Below are 15,452 nucleotides of genomic sequence, written 5' to 3'. Positions count from 1 at the left end.
GGAAATTATTGGGATTTTAAAATGTCTTATTGAGTTGAAAAGATGTCCTATTAATACAAGAAATTAATATAAGTTGTTCTTAGTCTGTAATTGCCAGTTGACATTTTCCACATGGAGGTGCATTTGGGCTGGGGCAGTAAAATATCCCCAGTCTTCTGTTTCTGATTCATTTACTATAATTAATCTAGCTGTTGTTGAATCCTTTTAAGGAAAGTCTTAAACTATGGGTCTCGACTCTAAATGGGATCCCCTTATCTTTGAATCTCCTTGTGGGGAGAAAAATTGGGTTATAAATAAACATAATATTAATAACAACAACAACTATTAGTTCAACTATGGGGTAGCAAAATAATTTGCAACAGTGAAAGGTTTCTGAATGCCACCCATTTACATAAATCTTAGCAACATCATGCAGTTTTTACAGTGAACTTTGCAGAAAATGCTTCAACTGTACTTCATAAAAAGGAAAATCAGCCTGTTTAGCAAGCCTTGCAAATGCTGATTTATCAGTAAATGCTTTATTTGAATACCTATTTTATATACCTACTAGCTGTGCCCAGCCACGTGTTGCTGTGGCGTTGTCTGGTGGTGTTGGTGAGAACTTGTTGAGGTAGTGGTGGTATTGAATGTCTCTTATATGGTTGTCTTTATGTTTAGTATGCATTTGGTTGTTTGTGTACTGTGAAAGTGGTGATGGTAGAGAGGATCTATGTCCCTGTGTAGTATTGTATAGTATTTATATGTTGTCCATGTGTTGTGAATGCTTGGATTGTGTCCTGCTGCATAGTAGAAAGGGTTGGGCTGGATGGCCCTTAGGGGTCTCTGCAAACTCTTGGATTCTGTGCTTCTATTATTATTATTATTATTATCATCATCATCTTCATCATCATTATTATGTAGAGGCTGGATGGCCATCTGTCAGGAGTGCTTGGATTGTGTCCTCCTGCATGGTAGAAGGAAGTTGATCTGGATGATCCTTAGGGGTCACTCCAAACCTTAGGATTGTATGATTATGTTGTTATTATTAGTATTAGTATTAGTATTGAGAGGCTGGGTGGCCATCTGTTGGGAGTGCTTGGCTTGTGTCCTGCATGGCAGAATTGGGTTGGACTGGATGGCTTTTAGGGGTGTCTCCTAACTGTCTGATGCTATGATTCGATGTGTATTATTATTATTGTGCAGATATTGGATGGCCATCTGTCAGAAGTGGTTGGATTGTGTCCTCCTGCATGATATAAGGAAGTTGAACTGGATGATCCTTAGGGGTATCTGCTAACCTTAGGATTGTATGACATTCTTATTCTTATTATTGAGAGGCTGGCTGGCCATCTGTTGGGAGTGCTTGGATTGTATTGTCCAATGGCAGAGTTAGGTTGTACTGGGTGGCCTTTAGGGGTCTCTCCTAACTGTCTGATTCTATGTTCGATGTGTATTATTATTGGCCATGTGTCAGGAGTGCTTGGTTTGTGTCGTCCTGCATGGCAGAAGGAAGTTGAACTGGATGATCTTTAGGGGTGTCTCCTAACCTTATGATTGTATGGTGTTCTTCTTCTTATTATTATTATTATTATTACAGTAGAGTCTAACTATCCAACATAAACGGGCCGGCAGAATGTTGGATAAGTGAATATGTTGGATAAGGAGAGATTAAGAAAAAGCCTATTAAACATCAAAATAGGTTATGATTTTACAAATTAAGCACCAAAACATCATGTTATACAACAAATTTGACAGAAAAAGTAGTTCATTACACATTAATGCTATGTAGTAATTACTGTATTTACGAATTTAGCACCAAAATATCATGATATATTGAAAACATTGACTACAAAAAATGTGTTGGATAATCCAGAACGTTGGATAAGTGAGTGTTTGATAGGTGAGACTCTACTGTATTATTGTTGAGAGGCTGGGTGGCCATCTGTTGGGCGTGCTTGGATTGTGTCCTCCATGGCAGAATTGGGTTGGACTGGATTACCATAGTAATTATTTCATATTACAGTAGAATCTCACTTATCCAACATTCGCTTATACAGTGTTCTGGATTATCCAGTGCAGTCTGCCTTTTAATAGTCAATGTTTTTGTAGTCAATGTTTTACATTCATTGTGATATTTTGGTGCTAAATTTGTAAATACAGTAATTACAACATTGCATTACTGAGCATTGAACTACTTTTTCTGTCAAATTTGTTGTATAACATGTTGTTTGGTTCTTAATTTGTATAATCATTACCTAATTTGATGTTTAATAGGCTTTTCCTGAATCCCTTCTTATTATCCAACATATTCACTTATCCAGCGTTCTGCCAGCCTGTTTATGTTGGATAAGTGAGACTCTACCGTACATTTATAATCTTATATTATCTGCTTAGAACAGGATTATATAAGGCCCCTTCTACACAGCTGTATAAAATGCACACAGAAGTGAATTATTTGGCAGTGTGGACTCAAGATAATCCAGTTCAAAGCAGATAATATAAGATTATAAATGGGTAATATAGCTGTGTGGAAGGGCCTTGAGTCTACACTGCCATATAATCCAGTGAAAATCAGATAATCTGTATTTTATAGGCAGTGGGGAAGAGGCCTGAGGCCTAACTGTGCCTGTCCCCTGGGCTGAGTAGGTTGCTAGGAGACCAAGTGGGCAATGTTCTAACTGGTAGCAATTGGATAAAAAACAATTATTCCTTTCCCTCTAATTAGGACTTTATTTTTCTTTTCTTTTTGTTGTATGAACGTAGAGGCATGGATGAGGGGTTGTGTTGCCAAGTTTAGTGTTTCTGGGATGTGTAGTTTTGTTGTTTTGTCCTAGGCCGAATTTTTTTTTTATCCTTTTATAAATATAGATATACATGGGGAAAGATTTCTCTGGCAGAAGGTGATTGTGAGTGGAAAACATTTAAATAGCCCTGGTCTTAGTTAGTATAAGTCTTGTGTTCAATTGCGATTTGACTGTGACAGTGTCTTAATTCTGATGGTATCAATCTCTTATTAACAGCAAAAGAATAAACCCAAAGAACCACCCAAAGTGCCAAAATCTGCTCCATTCTTCATCCCCACGATTCCCGGTCTTGTACCAAAATATGCGTCTGTTGAACATGAAAATGATGGACAGCAGGTAAAAAAAGGAAGCATGTTAAAAATATGTTCAGCATGTAGAATTCCACTAAGACGTTACAGTGCCTGGCCTTTACAAGTATCTCTGTCATTATGTCCTTTTGGCTTAAGTGAGCCTGTTTTGTGTTTTATTCTGGTTTTCTGACTTTTTTTCTTTGTTTTATAAGATCTAATCTGTATCCTTTCTCCTATGAGTGGTCTTACAACAAAAAAAGAACCATGGAAAGGATGTTCATTTTAGTGGCTAAAAGTCCTGACGATGACAGGGACAAAAATGTGTTACTCTTTAGTATTACTCGTACAGTTTGTATAATAACATATTTCAAACACATTCAGTCTATATATACTTTTTTGATTCACTTTTTTTTCAGTCAAAAATAGTTGACCTTGGAGTATTGGCACAGAAATCTGAATTCCACATACAGCTTGAAGAAACCCTGGTAAACAACAACTGTAAGTTATAGTATGAAATGTCAAATTTACTACTTGATGTGAATTCTTACTCATTGGTGCAAAGACGTAGAAGAGAAGCACAATGGAGATGTGCATCATTAAATAGATTTTGAAGGCTGAAACAAATAATCTTCCAATTAGATAATGTAGTGTCTTATCCTAGTTCAGAAATGCAATTTCAGTACTGTATAATGCAAGCTCGGCCCTTAAACATCTAGCTTCTTCTTCAGAGGTTTAACCAAAGATATAAAAAAATTAGCTGTATTTTCTTATGTCTTCTATTCTGTGGTTCAGTTTGTTTATGTTCCATGTCTGCCCTCTGTCTGCATGGTTTCTTCTCCAATAATTTTATGTGGGTGTCTTCTGACATACATCAGTGGCAGTAAGGAGAATAATGGTGAGTCTATCCATTAATCTATGCATTTCCATTATAGGGGACAGACTTGTTACAAAACAATATAGATGTGGAAGCTGGCATCCAATTCCATTAATTGGGCATTCTGGATCTTGCAACTGTTTGACATATTTAATCATTCCTTTAATGTTGTCATAGATATTTTAAAACACCTTTTAAGCTTTATAATTTTTATCTCAAAAATAGGGCTGAAAGGAAGATAAACTGTAAAAATGTATTGTAAATATTATTCTAATGCATGGAATCTTAATTCATTGTGTTGAGTGTGAGTCATCTGGACATTGTTTATGTCAGATCTCTTGAAAAGACCAAAAAACAAATAAGCCCCAAAACAAACCACTCCTGTAATCCAGAGAACAGGAATGCATAAAATGCTCGGCATTAGAACTCTTTAACGGACTGACAAAGCATGATAGATAGAAAGGAAGCACTCACAAGATCTCTCAGCAAAGCCAGGCTATCTTCTGCACCTCTTCCCAATCATCCCAAGAAACTGCTGAAAGGGGTGAGAAATCTTCAGAGCAGGTTTTCAATGTCATAAAAATCACAGAAGCAGTACAAAAGTTATACCAAGTTAGACCTGAGATTCTTTTGGTTTTAGCTGTATTTAACATCACAGTTATTTTATTCTTGGAGTTGTTATGTAGGAATTTTCTATTATACATACATACATACATACATACATACATACATACATACATACATTTATAGCTATTTGATCGTGTACTTATTCTGATCTGTTCGTTATTCCATTTGGAATCAATCCCAGTTTAGGAAAGAATTTTGTTTGGGTGGCAGAGAACTTGCTTTGCATGCAGAAATCCCAGTTTTAATCTCTTAACCTCAGAATAGGACAGGATGTGGCTCCTGTTGAAACCCTGGAGGATCCATAACATTAATCCAATCTCTATAAATGCCCCCTACAAGATCAGTTAGTTCCCTATATCAAAGTAAATAGATACATTTACCTATAAATTGCACAGCCTTTGATTGGCTGGGGAGAAGAGGCTGATTTGTGCTTTGTACTCTTCAGAAAAAAAAAAAACGTGATAACGGAAAACTATTTGGGTCAGTTGAAATTGTTGGAGGTGTCTAAAAAGTAATTGGATCAGAGAGAAGAACATTGACCAAATAATTAACAAATAGTATGCAGCTGATGAGTATTACACATAGCATGCTTTTTACAGTTAGTTCATCAATACTTATGTTTTGTACAAAGTTTGATCCCTCTTTGGTTTTCTCACTCCATGATTTCATCTAGTGTTTTGTTTGGAATAGCTTCCAATTACTGTCAAGAATATGACCTGCTTATATAACTGTGTCTGCCTCCATTGTCCACTTTTTCTCATTAAAATAGGTTTCTTAAATGTGTAGATTTATAATGTTTGAATTTTTGTCCTATATAAATTCAGTAATATTTCTTTAGCAGTTATTTGTTTACCGCAGTAATCTCTCATAATTTGACTAATTCCCAAATAAAGCTTGTTAAACCATTAAAGAGAATCCTTGGTTAAGCTTCTGTTAACGTTTTCTTTGATGCATTATGCATTGTGAAGCTGAAACCCTCTGCATTGCCTCAGAAGGGAGGAATGCTTATTAAATTGACTGAATAAGTTCAAATTTTCCTCAGAGACACATTCAAGGAGGCTTTTTATGAGCACTTACTGATAGTTCATTATATTATTTGAGTATGAGTGTGCGTGTTTATTGCAAATACCTTAAATTCAATGGATAGGGCAGGCCTATTGAATCAATTGCTGGATGAAAGGTGGCATAAATTCTCTGTGAGCTACTGCTTGGGATCATGGGATTACTCCATTGGTTATTGGAGGACTATTCCCATTCATCAACACCCCACCTTTGTTCTTTACTTTTATTTATCCAATAAGCCCACTAATTTATTTACTTTATTTCAACACCCCACTATTCCCTTGTGACAAGGGTCAAGGTAGCTTACAAAACAAAATAATGTTATATTAAAAGTCCTATACTATCAAAAGTTTTCCAAGAATCAAATGGCCTTGGAAGAGGAGGTTTCAATGCTGATTCTCCATCTGCTGGTTTGGGGCCTGCTCCTATAGCTATGTAGCTTTCTCAACAGGTAGATAAGTAGCAGAGGGAGACCACAGCAAATAGATGGGGAGAGCAGCTACACACCCTCTTCTTTGGAGTGGTGGAAATAGCAATGGTACCTCTTTTCCCTGGAATGTTCCTACGCCCCTTAGGTAGCAAAAGGGCAATTTTATAGGTTCTTTATTCCTCCTGGACTATTGTAAGCTCAGAAAAGCCTTCTGTTTTTCAAACTAGAAGTCAGCTTTTTTGTTTGGAAAAAGGGCTATTTCTGTGCCAAAACCATCCTGTCTCCTCCCAAGCAAATCTGTGTGAGTATTCTGGAGCCCCTGGTGGCGCAGCAATTTAAACCACTGAACTGTGGAACTTGCTGACTGAAAGGTTGGTGGTTCGAATCCGGGGAGCAGGGTGAGCGCCTGCTGTTATCCTCATCTTCTGCCAACCTAGCAGTTTGAAAGCATGCAAATGTGAGTAGATCAATAGGTACCACTCCAGCAGGAAGGTAACAGCACTCCATGCAGTCATGCCAGCCACATGACCTTGGAGGTGTCTGTGAGCAACGTCAGCTCTTCAGCTTAGAAATTGAGATGAACACCAACCCCCAATCAGACCTAACATTAGGGGAAACTTTTACCTTTACTTATTTTGTTCCAAATAACACAAAGAATAAGTGTTTATCTCAAAAATTGAAGGGGGGGTGTTCTTAGAGGCCTAAGAAAGCATTGTTTTGCACTTTCTCCAATTCAGGGACTTTCCATTCCCTTCATGTAATTGAAAGGGTAACTGGCCTGTCTTATTGACTGTGACCTGATATCACCTTATGATGAGCACAGGTTTGAAGGGGCAGCTTGCTATGCTCACAAAGCCTCTTCCATATTTCTGGAGCTTTATAGATCCCCTCTCATGTGTTACGCCAGAGATTGGCCATGCAACCTTCCTTCCATTTAGTCATGGAAATGGGGTTTATGGATCTAATCCAGTGTATAACAAAACTTCCTTTCCTTCTGACCCTCCCATCAGGATTCCCAGTCCACCAGTTCAGATGAAAAATGAGATAGACAGTAGAAATTTATTACATTGTGGATGAGGTACAATACTGGATACAACCTCCACTTCTATGAAATGAATGAAGATGAAAGACTCATTTATTTAGAATAAATGAGTACCCAGCAGCTTAAGCTGTTAGGTGAATAGCCTTATAAATGGAAAGAATAGTTTCCATTCTAGTCACATTACTTAACCGTTATTTTGTGGATCGCCCCAAGTATCTTCAAATGCTTATTTGGGAAAGCAACACTAGTTTAGTGGTTAGAATTATTGAAATAAACACATATTCCTGTTTGGGAATAAAGTTTGCCTCTACACCAAACTGGTTGATTTCATGTTTCTTTGTTGGGGGGGGGGGGGGGTGTAGTTGCATTCCATAAAGAGATGGGGCCAAAACAGGTATTGCAAATTTCTCATTTTCAGCCCTTTAAAACAAAACCAGTCATTTTTAAAAAATCCAAATATAAAAACCAATTTGATAGTTGTGGTAGCAAATGTTGGAAAATTTATTTATTTTAAAATAAGCCCAAGTTTAGAAGCAAGCCTGTTATTTCTTCAAGTTATATAATTTTGCAGAGCTGTTTTTGATTACTGGTTGGAAAAATTGAGTATTCATAGTATGACCACTTGGCTGCAAATGAGACTAGATCAAAGGTGGACTGACTTCAATTTTCCTTCACTCAGAAATTGACTAAAACTCTTTAGATAGTCCTGTTTATTCATGGTCTCAAGTTTTTAAAGCTTGGCTCATAATGCTACTGAGTTAGAAATCATGGTTAAAATACAGGAAAAAGTAAAGAAATAATGTCTGGAGTTTAACATGCAAACAGATTGGAAGTCAATGGATGCTGAATATAAATGTGGGGGGTGTACATATCTCTGCTTTTTTTATTCCAAGGAAGCTGCCCAAGAATATCCCAACTACAGATAAAAATAAAAATTGGCTCCTTGTAGTTGCACACTGTTGTTTTGCCCTCTTATAGCTGGACATGATATTCATTAGAACATAAACAACAGAAATCCCAATGCAAAGAAGAAATTTCCACTTGACCTTTTTTAAAGTGTTCTTTCTCCTTCTTGCTTTTACATTAGAGGCATCTTTAATGTAGCTTACTACTTGGGAGAAGGATTTTTATTTTATTTTTTGCAGAAAACATCAAAGAATATACTATAACACTATGTGTTGTTTTCAGTACTTTGCCTTGTGAACAGATGTCTTAGTCTAAATGTGAATGCTGCAGGGTAGAGGATTGTTTACCATAAGACAGTACCTTTAACATTTTTAGAATGCTTTCTAGAACTGTAACTGTGTTTTGCTGTTTTGACAGATAACTCTCCCATTAGTATTCTGAAAGGCTTGGGACCATCAAATATTGAGACCGAGCTGCGAGGTTTGGCGCCTGAAGGTGGTGGGTCCATTGAGGTTATGCAGAGCTTTCTGAGAATGATTGAGGCCATGCTGAACACCAAGTGCGACTTTGAATTGGCACAAGCCTACCTTGCATTGTTTCTCAAGGTAAATGCATGTTTCAGTGAGTTTGCTGGTGATATGACTTGAAGTACAATTTGTCCTGCAGAGAACAGTCTTCACTTTGTGCATTGAAAATGGACTCCTTGGAGAGGCAGGAAAGATTCCCTTTCTGATTGGATCTTGTTTTATCATTTTGAGAACTGTTACCACCGCTCAAACAAGAATTGAGTAATTTAACAGACTTTAGCATTACTTCTCTTAATAGCATTGTATCCTTGGGGTTATTGATCTAAGTTAATGTTCCCTGGCAGCGGTATATTAGACACATACATTTTAGACCAATTAATTTGTCAATTGATAGTGTTAAGGAGAATGTCAGATTTTATTAATGTAGGCAAATATGTAGTTATATGACTAATGCACTGGTTAACTAAGAATTGGGTTTCTTGAAATTTGATCTCTGTATTTTAACAATGATTTTTATGTTTCCATTTCAGTTGCACTTTAAAATCCTCTCCTCAGAGCCAACTTTGCTGGCAGAAATATCAAGGCTGTCACCGCAGCTGGAAGAAACACGAATCCATTTGCAGACTCTTTTCAACCAAAGCCTTTGCATTTTGAATTATATTAAAACTGCTGTGTTATAAAATTATCTTTTGTTCTGTTAAAAAACTAAGACATTGAATTCCTAGTTTCTTACATAAAATGTGTCTAATAATGGATGTTATACATCAGGTTTTATAAAGTCAGCTGTACAATATGGCCAGTATATTTTGTTTCCAAATTTAAGTATGACTGTGCTGCCTTTACAAGTTTGCAGTGATTGTTTTCTATATAAATAATTGTAAAGGTGGTAATGACACACTCAACATCAAATAATAAATTTGGATTGTAATTTCTTAAAAACTGAATTATCTGGAATGCCTTGAGATGGAACCAGTATGGTGGTGTGATTTGAACATTGGAGTATGACTCGAGACCAGGGTTCGAATCCCTGCTCAGACATGAAAACCACTGAGTGATCCTGGGCAAGTCCCACACTCTCAACTATTCAGAAAGGCAAAAATAAACCTCATCTGAACAAACTGCCAGTAATACCCTGTCACCATAACTTGGAAAAAGGAAGAGAGGCTGACCAAGGGAAAGATGGATAGATGGTATCCTTGAAGTGACTGGCTTGACCTTGAAGAATCTGGGAGCAGCGGCGACCGACGGAGCTCTGGCGTGGACTGGTCCATGAGGTCATGAAGATTTGGAAAAGACTGAATGAATAAATAACAACAAAGTTGGGAAAAACTTGAAAGCACACAGGAAATATGCTGGGCAGATATAGATCCGGTTTGTCATGAAAAGCCGAAAGACAATAAAAATGCCTTGTGACAAAGATACAGGTATCTCAATGCTGAAGAAAGACTGCTTTGTAGGTTGAAGAGATAAGTATAAGATTTAATTGTTTTGCTTGCAATCAGCACATTTATATGAGAACTCTTTGCCCTTCCTTTTAGGTAGACATGTATAGAACTGCATTGTTAATAAGCAAATACCCTTATGAGATTTATTTCTTTAAACCAATCTAGACATTGCCATACTTTCTAGCTGTCAATGTGGACATTATGTTTGTATATATTGTAATTCAGATTTGTGTTTCTAAAAAAATGCTAATCTAGGAGCATCACACAGAAGGCTATCCATCACTATTATAAATATATATTTAACATATACTGTCCAGAAAGAAAGTGGAAAAAATGTTTGAAAGAGTTTAGGATTCAATCTCGAGGCATGAAGCAGTTTTGCTCTTTTTCTTTCCATTTTGTCTTTGGGAAACAATATTATTCTTACATTATGTTGTTGGAGCCTCATATTATGTTTTGCCCATGCAAAGAATTGGAGCTGTACTGTCAGTGTCCCAGAACCCCTCATTATGACACAAATCACGCAGAAGTTGTATACCAAGTTGTCTTCCTATGCTAGCAACAGCCTTATGCAAAAACTTGTGTTTTAGGAATGGACAGACTGCTACACTTCAGTATATTAGGGTTTTAATTTGTGCACACTCCAGAAAACTAGATGTCCATGGAGCGAGTGATTTGTAGGATACAGTTTTGATGAAGGCTAGTGTTTCTTGCAATGACACGTATTTTACGTTACTGATAACACACACACAATAACAAGTAGTGGTTGGTTTGCATGTATGTTTACAGACTAATAGATTCATAGGAATAGCAAAAAAATTGTTAGTACTAATGACTTACAGAAAAAAGTAAACATCTGAAACAGGTGAGCTTATACAGGCCCATCATCTCTTTTTTTCTAACTTTCCATAAGTTCTCTGCCATTGGCTAATTTACTATGCCTACAAAAAAAGCTCTCTTTCCTTCATAAAGTGGGGGGGGGGTTGAAGAAGGCTCCCCCTCCCCTCATAAGCAATATATATATATTTCCAATCCACCCTCGTTAGGAATAATTTTGTCCTGTTGGAAGCCTTCTATATGCACAAATCCACTTGTGAACAAGGTACCTGGGGAGCATGTTCCTTTTGGAAGGGAGGAGGAAATTTTCAAAGGGAAAACACATTTTACCCTTGCAGCAACAAAAGGGGTGTGTGATGCCCCCAGTGGATTTGCAGATGGGAAACGTAGCTCACAGCCCTTGAGAGGTTGCTCATTCTGCATCTCCTTTTCCCGTTCTGGGAGCTGTTGATGAAAACAATTGTTTCAGCACTCACTATTCCAAAAGATAATTTGAAAATACAGGGTTTAAAAAAAATTTAATATGTTTATCTAGCATCCCATATATATGGTTGGATTGCCTGTCTAAAAAAATTAGGGATGACAGCTTTAGAAAAAGCAATGATCAAATATTTTTTGCCAGTGATTTTGGTTCATTGTTCAATTATTAATGCTATATTGAAGCAAAAGCATGGCCTTATTTGTGCTATGCTGCTAATTTTAGTCAGAAGTTAATTTTTGAAGAAAAATGCTAAAATTCTTTCTAAGGATGAATGACTTAAAGAAATAGGATTTTCATTTGCCTTTCAATTCTTTGTAGGTTTATAGTATTGTAAATAAGGACACAAATGTTTTTATTTGGTATATGTAGATAAATAGCCCATTCGATTGATCAATCTCAGGGCAGCTTATAATAAAATCAAATAAAAGAGAATTTTGTACATTAGGCTAAACCAGTGCTGAAAATTTCTGATTGTTGCAGTCTTCCTTGCCTAAGAAAAAAACCATAGGTTGAAGGCAAACACACGTTTGAACAATTCTCCAAACCAAATAAGTCTTTTTTTCCTCTGGGAATTAAGGGCATGTAGAATGGCAATTTCTAGCTATTTCATTCCTTGTTCTAAATTCATTGTGTAACAAAATACTATTTAAATTGATGTAGATTAAAAACCACATAAAGAAGTAAAATATGCTTATTTAGGTCACAGTATTATACCTTGGATGTGAAACTCCCTAAAGCAATCACATCCCCAATGGGTTTGATTCTCTTCTGCGATGGCTGCTTAATGCTAACTCTTCTGTACTTCCTTTGTCTTTTCCTCCCTTTTTTGAAAAGATGCCTGCCATTCTTCAATAAAGTGCACAATTGAAAGGCATGGAAGTACGTATTCAAAATGGATGTCTTTAAGAGAACTCCCTCTGGACTCCCAAAGATACTTTTATGAAGTCTTTAGGGAGACTTTAAATGGATGTGGAAATTAAATTTCCATTATAAGCAAAGATGAAGGATGACTACTACAGTTCTCCCAGCACTGCAGGAGACAATGGGTATCTTGGTGACAAGATCTTTATCTGGGCTTCAAAAGAATCTTTTTGTGAATGTCATTATGGGACTTAATAGACAATTATGAGAGGGAAGGCATGCTCCAAACTGTGCTCTCTAAAATGAGAGCAATTTATGAATAGAGTGAGAATTCATTTCCCTGAATATGACAGCAAGTGTTTTTGTTAAAAGTCCTGGAACTAGCTGAAGTGCTAGTTGGTGGCATTCAGTACACAAATACTGTAGTTTGAAATTGGCATCAGTGCCAACAAGTGATTGATAGATACGTGTGCATTCTACACTTCCATTTTTGTATCAGGTAAATACGAAAGTGAGGTTGGCACAGAATTTGACATCCTTCCAACCTGCTTTGAGTGAGTGAAAGAATTTGGAAGGTGTGGAAAGCGCCTGGAGAAATATCAGCCTTTGAGGAAGGATGACTGAGAAGACTGTCAGTTGGTCAAGAGACTGGAGCTTCACTCAAGTTGAGAAGATTATGCTATGGGATCCTGGGATTTGTAGTTTGGTTAGGCACCAGAACTTTGGCAAAGAAAGCTAAAGACCTTGTGAAACTACAGCTCCTAGGATTCCATAGCATTGAGCTATGGCTGCTAAAGTGATGTCAAACTGCATTATTTCTATAGTGTAGGGGATACAGCCAGAGTTTCAGTTGTTTTCTCTGAGTAAAAAATACTTTTAAGGGGGAAAAACATATTTGAAGTACTGCTTATTTGTGCATGTATTTAATTTAGTTGGGTTTGACCTAAAATTATAAATCTGGTTTAAAGATTCTCCAGCAAGCAAACATCCAAATAAAATGTGATTCTTAGCTTTCCCCTGACCCTCTATTTCTGATCTTTGTCCAAGTCTGTATTTTCAAGTCCAACTTTTAAGAATTTGTGGTTTAGGCAGAAATACAGAACCTAGTGAAACAGCCAGATGACAATTCTGCCAAAACTTGGTTTACCGTGGGGTGGGATTCTTCTCGTTTCTTTTTTAAATAGGGGGAAATATATTTTATGTAAGATGATTATACCAATACTTTTAGTGGCACATTACAAACATGCTCCAGCACAGACATTCGTTTCATGAAGTGGGTAGGCACATTTCTAAAAATTCAAATGAAGCAAGGCAAGTGGTCAAATGGATCGTGAATCTTGTACTCTTGAAATAATGTGGCTAGTTTCCTGTGACTTTCCAATGAATGGAATGAAGTGTTGATTCAGCACAGAACTATTCAAAAGCATATTGAATTTTTCTCTTAGTAAGACCAGCTGGGTTTTTCTTTCCACTTCCTTTTCGTAACCATGGTGTATGTGTGGAATGAGGGCACTACTTCCCCCATATAAAATTCTGCTCTCATAATGACATTTTCTTTCTGTGTCCACATTTATAGCATTGCTGTAACTTAAAACATTAGTTGGACATTTAGAAGTATAGTTTAGGCATCCAAAGAAAAGGGAAAGGCAAAGTGGGGAGTTTCAGGGGATGCAATCTGCACAAGGTGACACCATCAGAGAGGTCACACTAAGATGGCTGTCTTTAACAGCTTTCAGAAAGAGAACTAATTCTCATTTTCATACATGACAGAACACGTGTTTTAAAAGATACTAGCTTGAGGACCCGGCGGTGCCCGGGTTATTTGAGAACGGAATTGTTTGCCTTTGTTCCAAGTTTAGTCTCGATCCAGTGTCAGTTGGCTTTAGTTGGTGTGGGTGAACTACAACTCCCATATGCAAGTCCATGGTCCATCCCCCTGCAAACAGCTCCAGGATGTAAAGTAGGTTATGGGGAGTTGATGTGTCAAGTTCGGTCTTGATCAGACACTGGTGGGGGTCGCAGTGGTCTGGGGAAGTGAGTGAAGGTACTGTAAATCCCAGCATCCATGGTCCGTTGTTCCCTCAAATGATAGGAGGACGTAAAGTGGGCCATATTGCACCTATATGTCAAGTTTGGTACAGTTTCATCATTCATGGGCATCACAGTGGTCTGTGGGAGGTGAATTGGATGAAGGTACTGGAAAACCCATCATCCTTGGTGCATTCTCCTGGAAACCACACCAGGACATAAATTGTGTCACATTTCACCTGTGTGTCAAGTATGGTACAGTTTCGTCTTTCATGGGTATCACAGTGGTCCGTGGGAGGTGAATCGGGTGAGGGTACTGCAAATCCAATCATCCGTGGTCCATCCTGCCCCAAACCAGATCAGGACATAAAGGGGGCCACATTGCACCTGTGTATCAAGTTTGTAACAGTTTCGTCATTCATGGGAATCACAGTGGCCTGTGGGAGGTGAATTGGATGAAAGTACTGCAAATCCCATCATCCTTGGTCCATCCTCACCCAAACTGCTGCAGCATATAAAGTGTGTCATTTGGGATATATATGCCAGATTTGGTTCAGTTCTGTCATTTGTAGCAGTTGCTGTGGTCTCAAGAAGTGAGTGAAGTTAGTGCATGTCCCATCTTCCTTGGTCTATCCTCCCCCAAACTGCCCCAGGACTTAAAGGGGTTCATGGGGGTTCTGTGTGCAAAGTTTGCTCCAGTTCCGTCACTGGTGGACATTGCAGTGGCCTGTGGGAACTGTAGTGATTGAAAGTACTACATATTCCATCACCCATGGTCGATCATCCCGCAAACAGCACCAGGTCATAAAGCGCATCATGGGGTAGGCTGTCTGGAATTGTGGGAGTTGGAGTCCAAAACACCTGGAGGGCCCAAGTTGACCCGTGCCTGCTTTAAAGGCTTCCATACAATCCTAGAGTTAGAAGGGGTGCCCAAAGGCCATCTAGTCGAACCCCCTTCTGCCACAGAGGAAGACACCATCCAAGCCCTCCTGACAGATGGCCATCAAGTCATGAATACGATTGGGAGATAGATAGAGTTCTAGATTTGAAAGGGGTCTCTAAAAGTCCTCCAGTCCAGCCACTTCTGCTGTAAAGGAAGACACCATCCAAGCCCTCCTGACAGATGACCATCCAGTTATAAATACGATTGGGAGATAGAGTTCTAGATTTGAAAGGGGTCTCTGAAGGTCATCCAGTCCAGCCCCTTCTGCCACAAAGGAAGACACCATCCAAGCTCTCCTGACAGATGACCATCCAGT

General features: G+C 38.0%; 1 protein-coding gene across 1 annotated transcript in view; it reads left to right on the top strand.

Moving 5' to 3' along the window:
- Positions 1 to 13,179, top strand: part of wdr36 (WD repeat domain 36) — a 55,064-nt gene extending 41,885 nt beyond the window's left edge. Inside the window, exons 20-23 of the mRNA XM_003222992.4 lie at positions 3,000 to 3,119; positions 3,490 to 3,571; positions 8,432 to 8,619; positions 9,072 to 13,179. Of these exons, the coding sequence (XP_003223040.1) occupies positions 3,000 to 3,119; positions 3,490 to 3,571; positions 8,432 to 8,619; positions 9,072 to 9,221 (540 nt within the window). The 3' untranslated portion in view covers positions 9,222 to 13,179. The remainder of the gene's footprint in view (positions 1 to 2,999; positions 3,120 to 3,489; positions 3,572 to 8,431; positions 8,620 to 9,071) is intronic.
- Positions 13,180 to 15,452: the final 2,273 nt, after the last annotated feature.

This window comes from Anolis carolinensis, chromosome 2, assembly GCF_035594765.1.
Source record: "Anolis carolinensis isolate JA03-04 chromosome 2, rAnoCar3.1.pri, whole genome shotgun sequence".
NCBI classification, from domain to species: Eukaryota; Metazoa; Chordata; class Lepidosauria; order Squamata; family Dactyloidae; genus Anolis; species Anolis carolinensis.
Note: the sequence above shows the minus strand (reverse complement) of the source record. Positions and strands in the feature narration are given on the sequence as shown.